The 19,378-nt window shown below is 38.0% G+C and overlaps 1 protein-coding gene and 1 long non-coding RNA gene across 7 annotated transcripts in view; one reads left to right on the top strand and one right to left on the bottom strand.

The window, feature by feature from the left end:
* LOC309356375 overlaps positions 1 to 19,378 on the top strand; it is a 34,523-nt gene that overhangs the window by 6,104 nt on the left and 9,041 nt on the right. Inside the window, exon 3 of one of the 2 annotated variants that reach the window (XR_014162735.1) lies at positions 6,087 to 8,006. The exons of the other annotated variant lie outside the window; for it this stretch is intronic. This is a non-coding gene — a long non-coding RNA (uncharacterized lncRNA). Of the gene's footprint in view, positions 1 to 6,086; positions 8,007 to 19,378 lie in introns of those variants that run through there. 2 annotated transcript variants of the gene reach the window in all.
* RORA (RAR related orphan receptor A) overlaps positions 8,016 to 19,378 on the bottom strand; it is a gene marked incomplete at its 5' end in the record, with an annotated part of 352,476 nt that continues 341,113 nt past the window's right edge. For all 5 annotated transcript variants that reach the window (XM_081887706.1, XM_081887708.1, XM_081887709.1 and 2 more), the window contains 4 exons: positions 8,016 to 10,722; positions 12,797 to 12,909; positions 15,723 to 15,833; positions 18,047 to 18,154. In XM_081887706.1, the coding sequence (XP_081743832.1) occupies positions 10,558 to 10,722; positions 12,797 to 12,909; positions 15,723 to 15,833; positions 18,047 to 18,154 (497 nt within the window). In that variant the 3' untranslated portion in view covers positions 8,016 to 10,557. The remainder of the gene's footprint in view (positions 10,723 to 12,796; positions 12,910 to 15,722; positions 15,834 to 18,046; positions 18,155 to 19,378) is intronic.

Raw genomic sequence — 19,378 nt, 5'->3', positions numbered from 1 at the left:
CACCACACATCAGAAAAACACAAAAATAGCACACTCTAGTTCTAAACAGCTATTTCTAAAATAGAGTATATAGTAAAACAGATATTATACAGCGTAATGTGGTATTTGATAAACAGATAAATATTTGCACCGCATAGGCTTTTAAAGTAGTATATTTTATCTATAGAGAATGAAAGCAAAATAGTTATAACCATACAAAAGGTGAGCAGAACAACATTGAAGAGTATGACTCAGAAGCTGAGACAAAGATGACATAAGAATTAGAGCAAGAGAAAATGTGTACAGGCCATTACAAGTCCTTAAATTAGTAGTAAAACAAGGAGTTGGTTGATCAAGTTTAAGAAAGCAGTAAACAAGATATTTGCATTTACATGCAGATGTCTAAAATTTGTATTTCTTTTAAATCTATGCACAAAAAGTCATTGTTTTTATTGCTCAACATTCAGTTATGGCTAGAAGTTTTTTTTAACCTTTATTTTGTACTTTGGAAACAAGTATATTGTTAAAGGTGCCATAAAATGGATAGCACTGAGAAAAGTTTGCAAATAAACCACCTAACACTGCAGTTCTTCTTACATTATTAAAAGCCTTGTCTGGGGTTTGTCATATGTTAAATATATTTAAACTGGGAAAATACATCATAGCTTGAAGCCTCCCATTTGGCTCAAACATCCATACAAAAACACATCTCCGAAAAAGGAGCAGGCAGACAATACAATTACATATAAAGAAGCAGCCAGTTAATGTCCTAATAGTCAAAAGAGTTACCACTGGGGCTTTTTTTTTACAAATTTGTTGAGTCAAAATAGAAAATTTTGGAGTTAGGAAAATATATATACAGTACCTCTGTGGTTTGTGAAATAAAATTCACTATATTGCTTATGAATTTTCTGCATTTCAATACGAGAATAGCAAACAGATTGCAGGGTCCTGTACATTTATGCATCTTCAGCAAAACTTTCTAAGGAGTATGGGAAAGCTCAAGTGTGCAAAGTGTTTACACATGCACAAAATAATGATGTAGCATAAAGCATTCTATGTGCTCAATTCTTTCCCCCCTTTTAAAAGAAGTATTCTTAAGCGGCAACGGGATGAACAATAAAGATAAAGTGAGTGCCACAGCAGTAAAAAAATAAAAATTGAATGACATAATGATTCTTGGCTTTCAGATTCACAATGCTTCAATGCACAGGAGCTAAAATTTTATATTTGGATTAAGTTTATTTATTGCTCTGAAGAGGAACTGTTATGCCCTGCTACCAATAAATGTGAAAATCTAATTAACACACTTATATACATAAAGCAATGTAAAACAATATCTTCCTTTATTCCTAGATCTCTATATATCCAAATAGTTAGAAAAGTAGACAAACAAACTAGTTTCAACATGACAAATTTTAAATGTGACACCTGCACATTCCTCTAAGAATTCGCAGTATAGTAGTGAATTATCACAATACAATTGAACCAGAATTGGCATGTGAAAATATGTTCTCAAATCTTTATTTGTAATATCATTAATCCATTAGTAGTTAATTGGTTGATTGTATAAGGCTTTGGTTTGATTCCTAATCACCACTTTACCAGAAATATTAAATTGAAGAAATGTAAATGCCACAAAATTTAAATTTATTCACATTGTATTAACATTTGGATTATTTTTAAAAATACTTTTAAGTCATAAGACATCTGACTTCTAAATAGCGTGGCCCTGTAAATGCACAGATAGAGTTTGATTATTAATTTTGTTTGACTAGATAAAAATGATTGTGTGAAGACCTCCAAGTAAATGATTAGTCAAACAAATTAACAGATCATCCAAATATTTTACATCAATTCTTCAAGTTTATAGTGTCTAAGGCAATCACCTGGGAATTGAAAACCATCCACAAATAGTTGCCTTGGACACCCACTTACAAGGAGCCAGCTTTGGCGTTAACTCTGTAGTTTTATCTCCAAGGAAAGAGGTGGCAGGAAACAATTAGGATGTCAATACTTATCCATATTTACATATATTTGGGAATCTTTTATTAGAGCTCATGGCTGAAATCTTTCCAAAATTATTGCCTTAAAAACTGCATCAAGAATACTTTGCACTCAGCTTTGCCCAGAATGATCACATGGCAATCATGTGTCCCTTACTGGACACTCAAAATCTGGATAATCACATAACCAGAAAAAGCATACAATTTTGTATTGGCACTGGTCCATTAATATTTCCCAAGCTACATAAATTGCGCACACAGAACAGACACTTAGGAACAAATATAAAAATAAAAATTAGATATGCTTTCTAATTAGTTCAGCTTTATAGGATTATAATCTCTTCTAGATGTACATATTTCACCCTGTAATTTTCTGATCATCCTTTACACTTAACAAACAGGCTCACTCCTTTGAAAATATTTGAGTACCTCTTACAAAGCTGTCTCATTTTGAAGGATTAAGCTGCTAATAGATCAGAAAGGGAAAAAAACACTTTCAACAAACAACCACTTTTTAGTCTTAGAAGAGAACCAGGATGTAAGCAAACAGAACATGCAATGGATGCTTTATATACAGTGGTACCTCGCAAGACGAAATTAATTCGTTCTGCGAGTTTTTTTGTCTTGCGAATTTTTCGTCTTGCAAAGCACGGATTCCGTGGGTATTAACGGCTTTAAGAAAAAGGAAACAAACTCGCAAGACGTTTTCGTCTTGCGAAGCAAGCCCATAGGGAAATTCGTCTTGCGAAGCAACTCAAAAACCGAAAAACTCTTTCGTCTTGTGAGTTTTTCGTCTTACGAAGCATTTGTCTTGCGAGGTACCACTGTATACTTAACGGTGGTTACTTCTGTAAAAAAATAAAAATGGATTGCAATGTTGTGGCAGTTAGGAAAGAAAGCATGAGTAGAACACATGATACATAAATTAAACAAAGTGGGGGTGTTGCAGTTGGAGAAGGGCATTCAACCACTTAGCTGAGATGATGAAATCAATTTCTCTTTGGCCTGACTGTTAAAGAGAGTGAGTCTTAAATTCTTATTTAACTTCTGTTTCCTTTACTGCTTCTTCTGCTTTTAATAAACATGGAAAGAGGCACAAACTTCACACATCAAGGAAAGCTTAGCAGAGCAATTCCAACTCTGGTTGGGGAGCAGCATGGCAAAATGGAGTGGCAGAGCTCATGCCAGCCAGAACAGAATGTGGGCGGGACTAGTAATGGCTACCTTTTCTGCTGCAGCAGGACCAGACTGGCACAGCAGTGGCCTTAATTGGGCTCTTCATTGGACCAGCTTAGGAGTGAACAAAACTTTGGCCAGCCCAGCTCTGCTCCACCCACTAAATGTTCCATTTTGGAGCCCTCCATTGGCTGATGTTGGCAGTAGTGACCAGTGGAGACCAGTAGATCCTATATCCCCCCAGAAACAAAGACCTGGGTTTAGAACTGCAGCCTTCCTTCCACACTCCTATTAGGGCCTTTTAGAACATTTTAAATACTCGGCTCTATGGTTTGGCACAGTGGCAGCACTACCTTCTACATATTTATATTAATTACTGAATTATATGGGGATTGTTATCATGCAGCTTACCCTCCCTTCCAATTTTGGTTTTATTTTGTTAAAGTAAAGCACATTCACCAAGAGCGGGGGAGTTTAATAACCTGTTCTGGGCAGAATATTATTCAGTTTATTTTGAATTGCATGGCTCTCATTAAAACAACAGCTTATAACAATAGTTTTTAGGATAACATAAACTTAAATTAAACAGGAGTTTAACACCGAGAATTAATTCTGTATTGCAAAATACTGACATGAACTTTACATAAAAATACAAATTTAGCTTCATTGTGTCTAAAAGTGTATTGGCACCCAATGTTTTTTCATTATAGAAATTTAGAAAATATACAGCACATTTGCTTTGGAAAATAAGCTAGTGTATTGCCAGCTTCTTCAGCATTGTCTAAAATTCTGCCCCAGAAGCCTCTGTGTTGGCCAGAACCACAAGGGCCAAGATACAGGCCAAGATACATGCTATGCTTATTGTGTAATATGCAGCCATGTTTTTTTTACTTAAATTACAGATGCAGAGGAATGCAGGATTCCTATCATAACACAGAGTGAAAGGAGGTTTACTTCTTCTCTTCCCCAGCTTTGATCAGAATAGAAACTGCCCCTCCCATATGGCTATGAGTTTCAATGGGTGGAGAATCCCTTTGGCACCAGCCCCTTGCCATGCAGGAGGAGCAATTCCCATAAGCCTCCTGTCACCATGCGGTACATTTATGTTTGAATTTATGCACTTCATCGTGCCTGTAATTTAATTAACAAAAATCAAAGGTTTTTCACAGTAAGCATAACATGTAGTTGGTCCCAAGATGACATATAGAAGTATTGAAGAGTCTATGATTAAAACATTATGAACAGTGGCTATCTGAAATAAAATTAAATTATTTTGTTTCACTGGCCAATACAAGCTCACTTCTCTAATACATTAAACAAAATACTCAGAGCACTGGAATTATTATTATCTTGTGCCAATCCTTAAAAGAGTTGAGCACTATAGGGTCTGGAAACCCAAACAACTGAAATTCACTTGGATAGAAAATGTCTCTGCCCAGTTCAGTTGTGCAATGGAGGGATAGTATGAAACTTTCGAAAAGCAATTTGTCCCAGAAGTACTGGCCACCCTGTTGAAGAGTTCTACAAGATCCCTGAGCACATTTGTTTCAGACTTTTTCACCCCAACTTCTAAACGGTAGGGCATCTATTATTGATAACAAGATGGATTGTCATTCACAGTTAAGTCAATCATAAGGTGCTTATATACCCCTTTTGTTCCCCAATTTGCACAAAGAACTGTCAGAATTTTTCATTGTGAATGGCAGGGCATGAATGATTACATGATCAATGTTTTTGGCAGTGGCGTTAGGATTATTATCTGGCTGCCCCTTGACAACAACAAGTGATTCAATCGACATTCCTTAGCAAAAAAAAGAGAAGAAGGCAAAAAAAAAATATGTACAACAAATATGTATTTTTTCCCTGAGGGGTCAAGGTTTAAACCCGCAAGTGCTCTATGTACATATTGCACTATAGAGGAGTGAAGTACATGTGCAAAAAAGCAACGATGACTGAAGCTTACTAATATATATATATTAAGAAAAAAATTATTATGCTATGTCCTCACGCACTATGGAATGTCGGTAACACAAATAGCTTTCCTGTCATCTAAAACTTAAAAACAAAAAACCACAACCCACATTTCTACTATGGCACATTCAATGAAATAAAATCTTTTCCAAAGACAAGTAGACAAATTCCATCAACAAAAATAATACAAAGTTGGTTTGTTTGTTTTTTCTTTTTCTTTTTCTGAAAAATTACATTGCTTTCTTTCATTGTTTCACATTACAAAATCTTTTTGTTTGTTAATCTTTACACAAATCACATTTTATTGCAGGAATATTTCAAGTGCCATCAAATATTTATAGAAGGGTTAAAAAAATAGAAGTCTCTCTAAGTGGTCCAGACAAGGCTTTATATAGAATATTTTTTCCACCTTCTATTTTTGACTTAAATATCTTCAACACATTTTCTTTATTCTATGGACACTTAATGGCCAGAAGCAACCACACACATACAGTGGTACACACATTCATACCTTGATAGCCATATGATGATGGTGATGGTCTAAAAGCTCCAGAAAAGAACAACTAAACTTAAAACAGTATCTCGCATCGTGTCATTTCAAAACAGTATGAAAATCCTAGAGACGCAAAAGCATATAACCGTGGTCTAAGACTACATATCTTATTTTAGAAATAAATTCTATCTTGAAATATTCCAACTGTACCAGATGTCCAGCAAAATGGGATAGAAGATGAAAATCCAAGACAATTTTTAACTTAACCGCTTTCTGGAGTGATTGATTCTAATACCTGTAGCGATTTTATATAACTTCATCAAATTATATAGTACAGTCCCAAAAGATTCCCACACTTTATACATTTGAATTTAGTCCACAGCCTGCAAGTTTTCTAATGGAATAAACTACCCCGTCATATTCTGATTTTAGTCCTTATTCTCAGCTTCTTTTCCAGATAGGTTTTGCCCCTGCTCTGATGCTGGCATCTACATACTTTCAGCTACAGCTTGAGTTCTTCGCCATGTCCTCTCTTAAAAAGGCATCAGCAACAGTTCCCACCATTTTACCTTTTTTCAAAGCATAATTTGCTGTTAACTGAGAAGAAGAAAACATGGGCTAGTTTATGCACCAATTAATGGATTTTGGAAAAAGCTATAATGTGTCTAATGTGTAGACCTAAAGTGCTTGGCTTTCAAGACAGGAGTGAACCTGGTGTCTGCTTTTAGGGATAAGATTGGGAATGATATGGCATTGCCTACAAGTAAGGACCAATTCAATATCTGAATATATTTTGTGTGAGCAGATAAATGTAAAATATTTATTAAGAATAACAGAGGCCGTGACTGAGAGTCAATACGAAATACCAAAATATAACTAACCCTTTTACTGCCAGAAGTGAATACTGTTCATTTTTCATTTGAATCAACTTTATACATTTTGTCTCTAGTAAATGGCTGGCCTTAAACAGGCGCTGGCTGGTAGATACTGGAGTTTTAATTTAGCTGAACTTTAAAACTAAATTAGCATTTGAGGGAGGTCATATTAAAAAACCCCTCATTTGCTAAACAGCCTGGATTTAAGCTTGGACTGCATCTATAAAAAGACCAGAATTAACATTTACTACCAGTTACTCCAATAAAATAAACAAAACTTATGAGGATGGCAAAATTCTGTCCATGTAGCTAGCAGGATTTTCATTCTTTAGAAACAGCTCCCCTGTACTGGAGTAGAGGAAAACTGAATATTGGGATGCTTTCAAAATTCCATTCACTGGATGCAATTGAAGTTTATTGTGATCAGGGGTTTCTCAGGCTTTTCTGGGAATCTATTTGCTATCTCTTGGCATGCATTAGAGGGTTGCTTATAGAAAGGAATGGGTGAGCTTCTATATGTGCAGAGCGCCAAGAACATATCTAAGCCAGTCATAGCTATTCCTGTGTTTGATGAAACTGTATCGTAGATGCCTTCTTACAAAGTACAGTGGTACCTCGGTTAAGAACTTAATCCATTCCGGAAGTCCGTTCTTAAACCAAGGCGCGCTTTCCCTAATGAGGCCTCCTGTTGCTGGTGCCCTTCCACTGTTCGGATTCTGTTTGTAGACCGAGGTAAAGTTTTCAAACCAAGACACTATTCTGGTTTTGCGGAGTTTGTAAACCAAATCGTTCTTAAACCGGACTGTTCTTAAACCGAGGTCCCACTGTTTCTGTGGTCACTAGAAAGGGTAAATGGCAAGAGGACTGCATTTGAATTTCCCATTTCTACATTCCCAACCTAAGTGGCTCAGGAGCATAGAGATCTGCTGCTCTGCTCACAGATGGGAGGTACATACATGAAGGCAGCCATGTGTGTAACTTCTTACATAGAACTGCTGGTATATATTACTAACATGTTTGCATGAGTAGCTCCTGCCTGCAAGCCCAACATGGTCCTAAAATGTTTGCATGTTCACTTTTGTTTGCACATTAGATCCTTTCAGAACTAATTAGGCCTTGATTTCCCTAGATGCTAACAAACTGCCAGCTGCCCTGGGAGTGATAGAGATGAAAGATTCTGCAGCTATAAGTTTGTTTCCTGTCTGACTGAACTGGCTTTACAGTTCTAATGCCTATAGAAAATTTAATCTTACAGTTTGCACTGGGCATATAGGAACCCTCAAAGATGAGAATTTTCAGCTCTTTATACTACATTGAATGAAGACTTTGGGGCTCAAAACAAACAGGTCCAACTGCATAGCCCCTCATGCACCTTCCTTAATAGGAATTTTGTATTACCTTTTACATGTGAATTACTACTACACTGTATGCTAGAATGCACGTATACTCCAACAAGTAAATAATTTTTTTCATACCTTGCAAGAGGTCATTTTGAAATAAAAAAAATACGTATGCTTTAAATTTAAATCATCAGGATGCTAAAAATTGCTATATTATAAAATTTATTTTACAAAGAGTCATTTGAATAAGTTAGGTGTAGTTTGAAGAACTCCCTTGCTTTACAAGTTATCCTGAGAAGAATCTTTTACTCTTTGATACATTTTCTCAATCAAGGGTGTTGGTGGAATCAGGGTTAGAAGTGTACTTTGGAATAACCGAGTTCTTGACTTGTCAACAGATAAAAAATAGCACAGTTGCCACCTCTAGCTGAGTAGGATTTAGGATTCGTCACAAAAACACAATGACCTAAGACTGTTTAAGGTTGAATAAAATACTCCAGATGGTATGTAAATAATTCCTAAAATAATGACTCAAATTAGAACTCAGGTTCTAAAATGTTTAGGTATGTATGTAACTGCTACATTTTGAATGAAGCCCCAGTATGCTCCAGAGAAATCGGGTGGAGAGAAGCACTCCCTAGCCCTATGTATGTCCTTTTTATTTTCTCTTCAGTAACAAAACAAGATTTCTCAAAAAGTGTGTGATTCACTTATACTGGGAACCACATTTGAAACAACACTTGGAAAATTCAGTATCGCATGTATGCATTGTGGTAGGATGTGGCCTAATTCAAAGTCATGGTTTATGATCCATTTGCTACCAGGAAAGCAAACTGTGCTGAGATTTTTCTGTGTGGAAAGCCATCTGTGTAACATAGCAGCCACGTGGTTGGCATCCATTTTAACTATGCCAGTGAAATGAGGGTTTTTGCTGTTTGTAGTTAAACTGGGCCCAATCAATATGGTGTGCCTTATTGGTGGCAATTTTATTGCCAGTTTAATGTATGTGGGCCTGTTTTATTCCTTGGAAGGTGGGAAAATAAGAGAAGATTGAAAGGGCTATTCCTAAATTAATTTCTTTAGAGTCAGATACTTCATTTCATTTCATAATCCACTATTCACATAATTGGCCATCCTGGACAGCTTATTGAGCATTCCTCTGTAGCTAAAAAGTGCAGCACTCAGTTGAAATCAAGCTTTAGGCCTTTTTCTCTAGGTGTGGGGACCCGCTTAAATTACACTGTTTAGTTTATGGAGTAAGTAGCCACATGTAAACCCACTTTTACTAAATAAAATAAACAACAGTGCCGCAATCCAGCAAACAGTTATTCAGTCTTAAATATTAAAGAGATTCGGGCACTCTTAACTGTACGCTGGATTTAAGTCAAGGGAGACAATTCACCAGGAAACACTATTACAATTTGGAAATGTCCCATTCATTTCAATCAGGACTACACAAAAGAACTTCGTGATGGATTGTACCCTATCTGTCTCAACAGATGACTAATGGTGCACATGCACTTGCTGGACACACACACATACACTCACTCACTCTCACACACACTCTAAATGTAAACAAAAGTATTAGGACCAATATTTCCAAAAGATATGTATCTAAATTTGGTTTTCTGAATCCATATTTAGTCACCTAAGGAATCGGCTGACTTTAAAATGAGCTAATTTTCAGTAGCACCTTTAAAGTGATTAAATATAGATTTTCTCTATCCCTATGTCAGCAATCTCTTTAAGAACAGGGATTGTTTTGTTTATATATTAAATTGTCTTTTAAAAACACAAGCTAAAACTAGCAGTTTAGAAACTTGTCTTCCCCCCTCCCCCCCCCCCTCGTTCCATTACACAAAATCACTGAAGGTATTTCATGATATGACCGGCCTCTCTTTAAAAGTAAATGTGGAAAACAGCAGCATAAACACCTTGCAGTGTCCCTATACCTTCCAAACCTCCCACAGTTAAACTTGAAGTTCTGGTGCACATGCAGCACAACAATGAACACGCTAGCATATAATTTAAAAGAAAAAGGTGCAAAATGAAAGTGCCTTATCAATTCAACAATAAAAGCTATACCAGTAACTACATTTTATATTAATTAAAACAATATTATAAACAATATCTCTTTTGCTATATATAGACTTCGTGCCCATTTACCCTGTAATAGATTATAATGCTATTGTCACTATTGCTATGGACCCTTTTCATGCCATTCCGCCTACTGGCAAAATCAACGGTAGGGTGAAAAGAAATCGTCCTTCATGAAACAATGAGCAAGTTGTGCAAACTGATGCTGAAGCCTCTGCAATGCACACCAGTCGCTGGTTTCTAGCTGGAGATTCTGCTCTTACTAACAAAACGTCGTTCTGTGGAAGTCTGTGGGCAGTGAGTTTCGAGGAAAAGGAAACCTCCTGATTTTTAGTACCCTCATTCTGCATAAACAGAAGTCAAAGACAGAAGTCAAGACAAAAAAAGGGTCCATATCGGTAGGGATCATGGAAATCATTTGTGTGAGAAAAACAAGTTCAACTTTTGTGTCATTTCCCCCATTTTTTCTGCCTGACCCCATTCGCCAGAAGATGTGCAGTGTGTTGGCTCCCTAGGTCTATGCAGGACCATATAAAGTGTCTTGGTTTCTATTATCTTTTTTTCCTTTTCTCTTTTAAAGTTTGTACTTCAGACATTCTAGAAGTGCTTAGGTGATACGTTTACCCATCCATTTGCATTGCTGGCTCAAATTCTGAAGTGAACAACTCCTTGTACAATGGAGGAAAATGAAGTCGCACAATGTCTGGGTATATTGCTCTAAACGCCATAAGCTTTTCTGTATGTCGCCCGCACAGTGCTCTTAAAGTAGACACTTTGCATATTAGCTGTAGAGAGAGAAAAGCAAAATGAATTAGATGTACAGGTATGAAAATGCTTTGGGGTCTTTTAAGTTTGTTCTTCAAGGTAACAAATCCTAGTTTCCTTGTAAGAATGAGGCTAGAGAATGCCTGTCTTAACAGCATCCATCATCATCATCATCATCATCACCATTAACCATAACAACTCCTTCTCTTCCATAACTTAGAAAAGCCACAGGGAAAATAAGGAGAGACCTCGTTGCAACTAAATTCTGCCTTTCAAAGTGTTCCATATGGCTATTTGTTAAGGGTGACTTGTGAAGCCTGTAAAACTAAAGTAGCAACAATTATCCATTTTAAATTGTTCCATTAACATCAGTAACAAATAATACGTACCTTAAGCCTGTATTTTTTTGTATGACTTAATGTAATTTGTATAATTTAAACATGTATCAACAATATTTTCCATAACATTTCCACAATCAAAGCATCATACTTGCATCCTAACTAGTACTTAATTTCTAAAAGGTGAGCTGTTGGACTTCAGATCCTGCTTGAATGGCATACACTCAAATCTGAAAGCCCTTTGCCCCAATCCCACATGTGTGCATGTGTGAGGGTTGGTGGCTGGCAGGCTGTAGTATTTAGTAGGAAAAGGAATGTACCGTATTTTTCGCTCTATAACATGCACCCGACCATAACACGCACGTAGTTTTTAGAGGAGGAAAATCTGTAGGCATGCCACCCGTAGGCATTCCCTCCATAACACGCACAGACATTTCCCCTTACTTTTTAGGAGGAAAAAAGTGTTATGGTGCAAAAAATACGGTACATGCTCAAAAGTACCTTACTCCTTTTCCTTTGTTCCACAGCAAAGCTCTTGCATTGCAAACTGGTTCCTAAAATGAAATCAGGTAGCCCTAGCTTAAATTAATCCTTGAGCGCTGATTCAGTACTTTATGTGGAATGAAGACATCAAGAAGAGGCAAACATAATCTATTTTTGTGAAGGTAAGCGGCTAATTTTCCATTCTTCAAAAACAAAATCAATTTCACTTGCTCAGCCTGTTATGTCTGTCTTGGAAAATGGTACAAATTTTAAGCAGACCTCACAAAACACGTCATAAACTAAACTGCTAATTATATTGTATGTATGTATGTATGTATGTATGTATGTATGTATTTCCATTTATAATCAGCCCTTCACAGTATCTCAGGGCAGATTACAACAGGTCAAAACAACAATTTATTCCAAATAAAACAATCTTCTAAAGTTATAATTTAAAACAACCGCCCAAGTAACAAAGCACTGCAGAGAAGGGAAGATCATTTGGTGTTCATCCTCAACACCAAAGGCCTGGGGGGGGGGGGGAGTTGTGCCTTGATCTGCTCCTGGAAAGGACATAATGGTGGGACCAAGCACGGTGTTATGTAGTGTAGTTTCACCCTGGGCCAACAGGGGGATACTGTATATAGTTTTCACTCAGGTCTGTAGATAGTTTTCACTCAGGTCCGCGGCAGTTATTTTAGGCGGGAACTCTGGGCTGTTGTTGTTACAATGTTGACAGCCGGCTGCCTATAAAAGCAGGCCGGCTGAGCTGTTTGCAGTCAGTTCTATTCCAGCTTACAAAATAAAGAGCTACTTGAAGAAATCGCTGTGCCGGCTGCTATGTCAACCCACAACTTAACACACACATTGGAGGGGAATGTGTTCCATGTCACACCACAGAGAAAGCCCTGCTCTCACATGCCACCACCTCTTGAGCTTCACAGGGTGGAGGCACCATCAGCAGGGTCTCTCCTGCCAATTTCATAATTTTTCCTGCTCTAATTAAGGTGACTAATATTCACCAGAAAAGGGCCTGTTGCACACAACACAGTAAGCCAAACCCTTGCTTACCGGAACTGTGTAAATGCATGGGGTCCTGAAGAGGAACTTGCAGCTGGCTGGCTACTCCTTGGTTACAGCTTAGGGTCAGTGCAGACAGAGCTTAATCACGAGTCCCAATTCAGATGACACTCTTAAGTTGCAGTAAAAAAAGACCAGGGAGGACACTTACTCTGGTGCAAACCAGGCCACTGTCAGACTCTTTAGCTCTTACCTTTGTTAAGATTCCATCTTCTCGGTGGTTCTTCTGTAATACATGTTGAAGTGCTAACTGAATCTTCTGTTGGAGCTTTTCTATTTTTACTTTCTCCTGAAGCCATGATCGGTCTAAAATGAAAATTACCCGTGTTGAAATCTTACAAATAAAAACATACAATATGATTAAATCAGGTATTCAAAATGTTTTTGAAACTACCTTCCACAAACTACTTTCTACAATTGTTTCTTCTTAATGCACGACTACATAAAATTGTGCAATGTTTAACAACACCCAAAAGGGATACACCTGCAATTCTGCACATTGGTAGGCATATTTCCTTTCTCTTTACTTCAGTCCCATGTGCTCCATGTGTACAAAATGAATGGGACTCTACCATACCAGAGCATACTCTTGTGTACAGTGGGGCTTCCTTCAATACAGTAAAATCAAGTCATGGTGAAATGAAAAAGTGATGTATTGTCAAGTAGAGAGTTGTCAAGTGACATATATGCATGTGTGAATCAGCCCATAAAGTGATGTTTTCTGGTGCTTCTCCAAAGCAAATAGCTATACATTCCATACTAAGCATTTGTTCTTTAGCACAGTGAATCCTATAGTTGTCCTAGTGTTCACACACCATTCTTAAATAGTCACTCTTGGCTATGTGCATAATCAGTAGGATGGTGAATCAATTATAAGATTTGGGTTGGATTCTAATTTGGCTCTTTCGAAAGCAACCTACTTTGGTTTGAAGTGCTTCAGAGGCTTCCTGGAGAGTGGCAGTGAGGAAAGAAACTTTGTCCTTTCCAAAGCAAATCTGCCTTGGAAAAAACAAAGCTCTGTTCCACTTCACCACCTTCACTATTACGGAGAACAAAAAAATGGCAAATAACTTTTCCCTTTAAATAGAAGTGGTTGGCATTTCAGGCATAGTAGCCCCTCCAGAGTTTATAAAGCTTGCCAAATTACAGGCAAACAAGTCCAGGTGTTTTGTGCTAAGCACATTTAAAGTTTGATTTTTTATTTTATTTTAAGGAACATTCTATAACTTTTTAATCAGCACTGTATGGCATCTACAAGCATAGTAGGCCATTATGTGGCGACAAAACCTGCCAAATTAAGGAAAAACCTTTCCAGTTTGGAGTGTAGTGGATAAAAGAAAAGGATCTCAAGTGTTCTGGGGGGCATTGGTCTAAAAATTGCAGAAATGAGAGGCTGAAAGTTACAAAAATGAAGTGCAAAGCTAATTTGATATAAGTGGATGTAGGCAGAAATACTCGAACGTCCAGCATTTCCCAAGTAGGCCCCACTAGCAGAACCAACCCTTCCTCAAAGCACCATGAGGAGTAAAATCGTTCCTTCCATGGTAAAATCATTGCCTCTGCACTGTTGTCACTTTCCTGTAACATGGAAGTCACTTTCACTATCACGGGGATTGTTTCTAATCAGTAATTAAAAGGTTTTCAGTACCAGACCTTGCAGAACTGACTGCTGGAAGCAGCCAATTATATTTCTATTCTGCTTCTTCCAACAGTTATCTAAGTATTGGATTTGATGATAAACAAGTGCAGCTTGATGCAGAAGATGACATTTCTTTCTTGTGGAGTATAAAGTGATTCTTAAACAAATCTAATAAAATCAAATTAAACTTTTTAATGTAAAAAGTAGTGGATCCCGCTGCTGCCTACCAAATACAGTGAATCAAAACTATCTGTACCCTCCATAGTCACTACCACAAGTTATGTTTTAAATTTAGTGTGAAGGAAATCTTAGATACAGCTTGGTTTATGAACAGCTTGGATTAAGAATGCTGCAAACCCGGAAGAAGGTGTTTTGGTTTGTGAACTTTGCCTTAGAATAACAACATGTTTTGCTTCCTGTTGAGTGTGTTTCATTTGTAAATGGAGTCCCCCGCTGCTATGGGAAAGCACGCTTTGGTTTAAGAACGCCTTGGTTTAAGAATGGACTTCCGGAACGGATTAAGTTCGTAAACCAGGGTACCACTACACTTGGTGACTCAGGCAAAAGCTGAACATATAAGAAAGATTTATTATATAGAACAAAGTGGATAAAACAAAGGATGTATCAGAAGATAATGTTCTTTCAGGAAACAGTCAACCTATTAATAATGATACTGAATCTAATGGATGCTACAGGCTTCTAATCAAGCACAACGTCTTTTAAACCTCAGTTGCTTATGTTCAGTTATTACGCTTGTTAGATGTTACAGGTTTCTAGACTAGTTGGTAAATGCTTAGCTTATTTTGAGTTATTTCACTTCATTTCCTTAATTTTGTTCCGGCATAGGTGTTACAGCTGAATACTTTGCTTCTTAAATAAGATGGTGTCGGCTACCCAACCTTTTAACAATCACACTCCCGAGGTACTTCAAATAATATAACAGACCCCCGGGGTCAACCACACCGCTCTTCAGGGGTTTTGGAGTCTTCTCTTTCTAGACATCTCCCCTCCTGCCTGGAATGAGACCTAAGTAGACCTCACAGCTTCTACTTCTCCTGCTCAAGTTCAGCCCCCAAGTTAACTCCTGGCCTCATAAGACGCTAAATTCTGTTGTTCACACTAAGCTCAGAGTCTCCTTTCTCTAGCTGTAGATATTTTCATCAGAGTGGATGTTTCTACTCAGAACCAACTCCCTCTCCTCACTCCAACTCTCTTCCTTAAACCATCCCACCCCCTCAAACGAAACCCTATCTCTAGCCATATCTAACTATCTCCCTCAGAAACGGCTCCTTTTATTCTATCTCCCAAGGTGCTGGCTCCACCCCCACCCCCCGTGGATAGATGTCTGTAGCCAATCAGAGAGAGGCTCCAGCCCGGGGGGGGGGGCGGGATTCAGAGGGACTGCATCCCCAGACTCTGGTCTGGCTCTGCTGTCCGTCACACAGGACTAGAGAATGCTTTTAGATACTTAATGCCTTACCTGCAGAGAGTAAAACAAAAGCTGAAAATAATGCAATCTCATCTTCAGTAAGGTGCATAGAACATAAGCTCTTTCCAAATTCAAAAACAAAACTAATGAAATCTTCACACCCTGCCAAAGGGGGGGAAAAACAAGCAGCAAATTACACAGGGCCTCTTTCAAAAAATTAAAACATTTTTTTTAAAAAAAAGAACAGCGATTATATGGAGAATAAATTCCCAGAGCATTTATTCACATTAGAGTGGACTGTTAGTTTTACCATGACAATATCTATGGGTCTGCTTGCCATCACCGTAATTCATACAATGAGGCAGCAACAGCATGTCCACGCTAAATCTCATGTCATCTACATGTGCTGGATGTGCAGTCTGATTTAAGTAGCCCCACAGTCATTACACAGCCCTGGGCCCTCTGAACATACAAATAAGAACATAAGAAGAGCCTGGTGTATGATGTCAATGGGCAGCATCCTGTTCTCACAGTGGCCACACAGATGCCTCCAGCAGGACCAGAACACATGAGCCCTCTCCCTCTCCCCCACTGCAGTTTCCAGCAACAGGTATTCAGAGGCAATACTGCCTCAGACTGTGGGATTGCTGCCTCTAGGCATGGAGTAATATTAAAACAGTTGAGCAGGACAGATGATAATCCTCTTACTTCTTTGCACATGGAGTACATGCATTTTAAAGTGGGTACAAGGCTTGTGTGTTCAAATTGACTAAAGTATCTGAATCAATGAGATGTCTTAATTATATGAAAATTAGCCATTTTCCAATTGTGTCTGATAAGCAGTTCCAATATTTCAAAGGCCAGCATAGTTTTGCACCAAAAGAGCACAGAAACTACCGTATTTTTTGCCCTATAGGCCGCACTTTTTCCCCTCCAAAAATGACGGGGAAATCTGGGTGCGTCCTATGGGGCGAATGCAGGCTTTCGCTGAAGCTTGGAGAGCGAGAGGGGTCGGTGCGCACCGACCCCTCTCGCTCTCCAGGTTTCAGGAAGACATCCGCAGCCTAGGCAGCCTTGCGGGAGTTCCCCTCAGGGCTCCCCACGCTGCGGATAGCAGCCTGCCGCCTGGTGGGCGGGGCGCCCTGAAACAGAGCGCCCCTCGCGCCGGGCAGACATCAGCCAGCCCCACAAGCTCGGGGGACAGCAGGGAGGCGTAGCGCCGCCATCCCGCTGTTCCTCGACCTAGTTCGGTTTCCCCGACCTGCTTTTGGGGGATAAATAAAGGGGGGAAATTTCCTTTATTTCCCCCCAAAAAAACTAGGTGCGTCCTATGGGACGGAGCGTCCTATGGGACGAAAAATACGGTACTTTGTGTATTTCTTGGTCTTAAAACTCACAGAAGGGCTCCTCATAGTCTCCATTATTCTCCATAAAAAAACCACAACACTTGGTGTCGCAAGCAGGACTGAAATCTTGGTTAATCAGCCCAATATGAAACTTCCAGAATTCATTAATGAAAAAGAAAAAGAAAAAGTACCTTATGGCACTAAAGAGAATTAACGTAAGCAGTGCCTTCAGCTCCCTTCCCCATGTTCTACACTGTTATATCCAAGTGTCATTGAATCTCAGTGTTAATTAGTTAATAATTCCAGGCAGTTCTTCACTGCTGTACTGTCAACATCCACTTGCTGTTACTTCCAGATATATTTAAGCTCATTATATAAATTTCCAAGTGCTTCCCGGCATGAACACAGAACTGAGTAATTATTAGATTACAACAATAACAGGGCTTCACTTTGGGAATCTTTTAAATACAAAGGTAGGGCTTGTGTCTGACGTGGAAGCCCCATACAGGCATGTGAGAACTTCACAACAAGGAACTTATTATAGGAACTCAGTTGCAATCAAATCTGATATTTTTTTCTATTAAGGAAACTATATAAGATTTTTGAATAATGGTAGAAAAATAATTGGAATTATCTCTTTGGAGGACATAGCTCTTGGTATAATAATAATGCAGCAAGCATTTATTGTGCTCTTGTTCTGCAGCTTGCACAATAGAGTGCAGGTGACATGTTTTCTAGACTGCCTAGTGAGCTTCCCACTTTGAACTCCAAAGTGTTGAGTAATAATTAACAAGCTGTAATCAAAAAGTATAAATGGGTCTAGGCTACCCTTAGTTTTTAATCTTTCGAAAGGACAAAAAGTACATTATTAAAAAATACAGAAGGTGTAACTTACTTAAATCACCAAAATATCCTTAATGAAAAATCTATTAAGTGATTTGCACACAATCCATTTATTATAGGAAATTAATTTAACCAAATAGTCATTTTAAAAAGTATGTTTTCTAATTAATTACTTAATTTCCTTACCTAATGACTTGAATACATCGGGGCTAGCATATTTGCCATCAAAGTACACTGTGTTGTTCTGGGAGTCAAAGGCACGGCACATTCTGATAAATACAACCTCTAAAGACCCTGTAACCAAAGAAGAAACAATTTTACAATTGAGACTAAGAAACACAGTGGTTCACAAACAACTGTTCTTATCCTACGTCTTTCTTAAATAAACAATAGATTGTACATCTCCTTAAAATATATTTCTAGCTCACAAATGAGGTTTATGTGCCCTCAGAAAACAGAAAATAAATTATATCTGTTAAGCCAATTTTATGACTTTGAATATACAAAGGTGGTAATAGAGGAATATGGCTCACACACTGAGCCAATTCAAAAATAACAATAAGCCATAATTTAACATTATAAGGATAAATTGCAGTGAGTCTTATGCTTGTGTATCTTCAAAAGATACACTCTTCCAGGGAAGAGTTTGGAAGCCTTTTGCTTCCATTATAGATTTACCACAGCTTGTCATGTCATCCAAACAATAAATTGCGGCTAATTTTTACTGTGTTTTCTTGACACAAGCCAGCTTCAAAGCATGGTTTTAGAAGATGTCGTGTTTCAACAAACCATCATTAAGTTTAATCACAGCTCCGGGCTTGGGTGTAATGCTAAACTGTGGCAAATCTAAAAGGGAAGCAGAGGCTTCCACTCTTGTGGCTGCACTAGGCAAGGAGCGGGGCGTGTATGACCTCAAGGCTTGTGTGTATGACCTCATGAGTGTAAAACATTACAGGGCCAGCATTAGGTAATGAAAGCTTTGAGAAAGCCCTTGTCCTGGCAGAAATATTTGAGTGGCTGACGCAAATAAACATTCATTCATTCATTCAAGCTCATGTTTGAACCTGGAATCTTTATTTTAAAAAGAAAATATGTCAGAAAGAGAAAAACAGGAGGGGCACTGGAAACCCAAAAATAAGAGCCAAAGCCTCAAAATGATGTTTGTTCTAAGTACTAAATATGTTGGAAAATATGGAATTTCCAACCTATTTCAACATATTGTCTTCAAGACAAAAAAAAAGTTCCACTTATTATGCAGTTTGTTCAGAGAAGTCACATTTTAAGGTCTCTCCCCCCACCCCCAATTTTCTGCACAAACCAGGTTTCTTTTAGTTGTGTCCCTCTAGAAAACTGGGTTCTTGTTTCTGTTTAATGCCTGTGTTGTCTTAAAAAAGATTTATTTATTTAACAAAAATTTTATACTGTTAAGCGATTTACAAGAAATATCACAATTAACTATAAAAAACTGTTAAAACAATTTAGAACATTTACAAATAATTAAAATTAACAGTAAAAGAG

This window comes from Podarcis melisellensis, assembly GCF_964234715.1.
Source record: "Podarcis melisellensis genome assembly, chromosome: 14".
Taxonomy (NCBI): domain Eukaryota; kingdom Metazoa; phylum Chordata; class Lepidosauria; order Squamata; family Lacertidae; genus Podarcis; species Podarcis melisellensis.
This window is presented reverse-complemented; position numbering and strand designations above follow the sequence as displayed.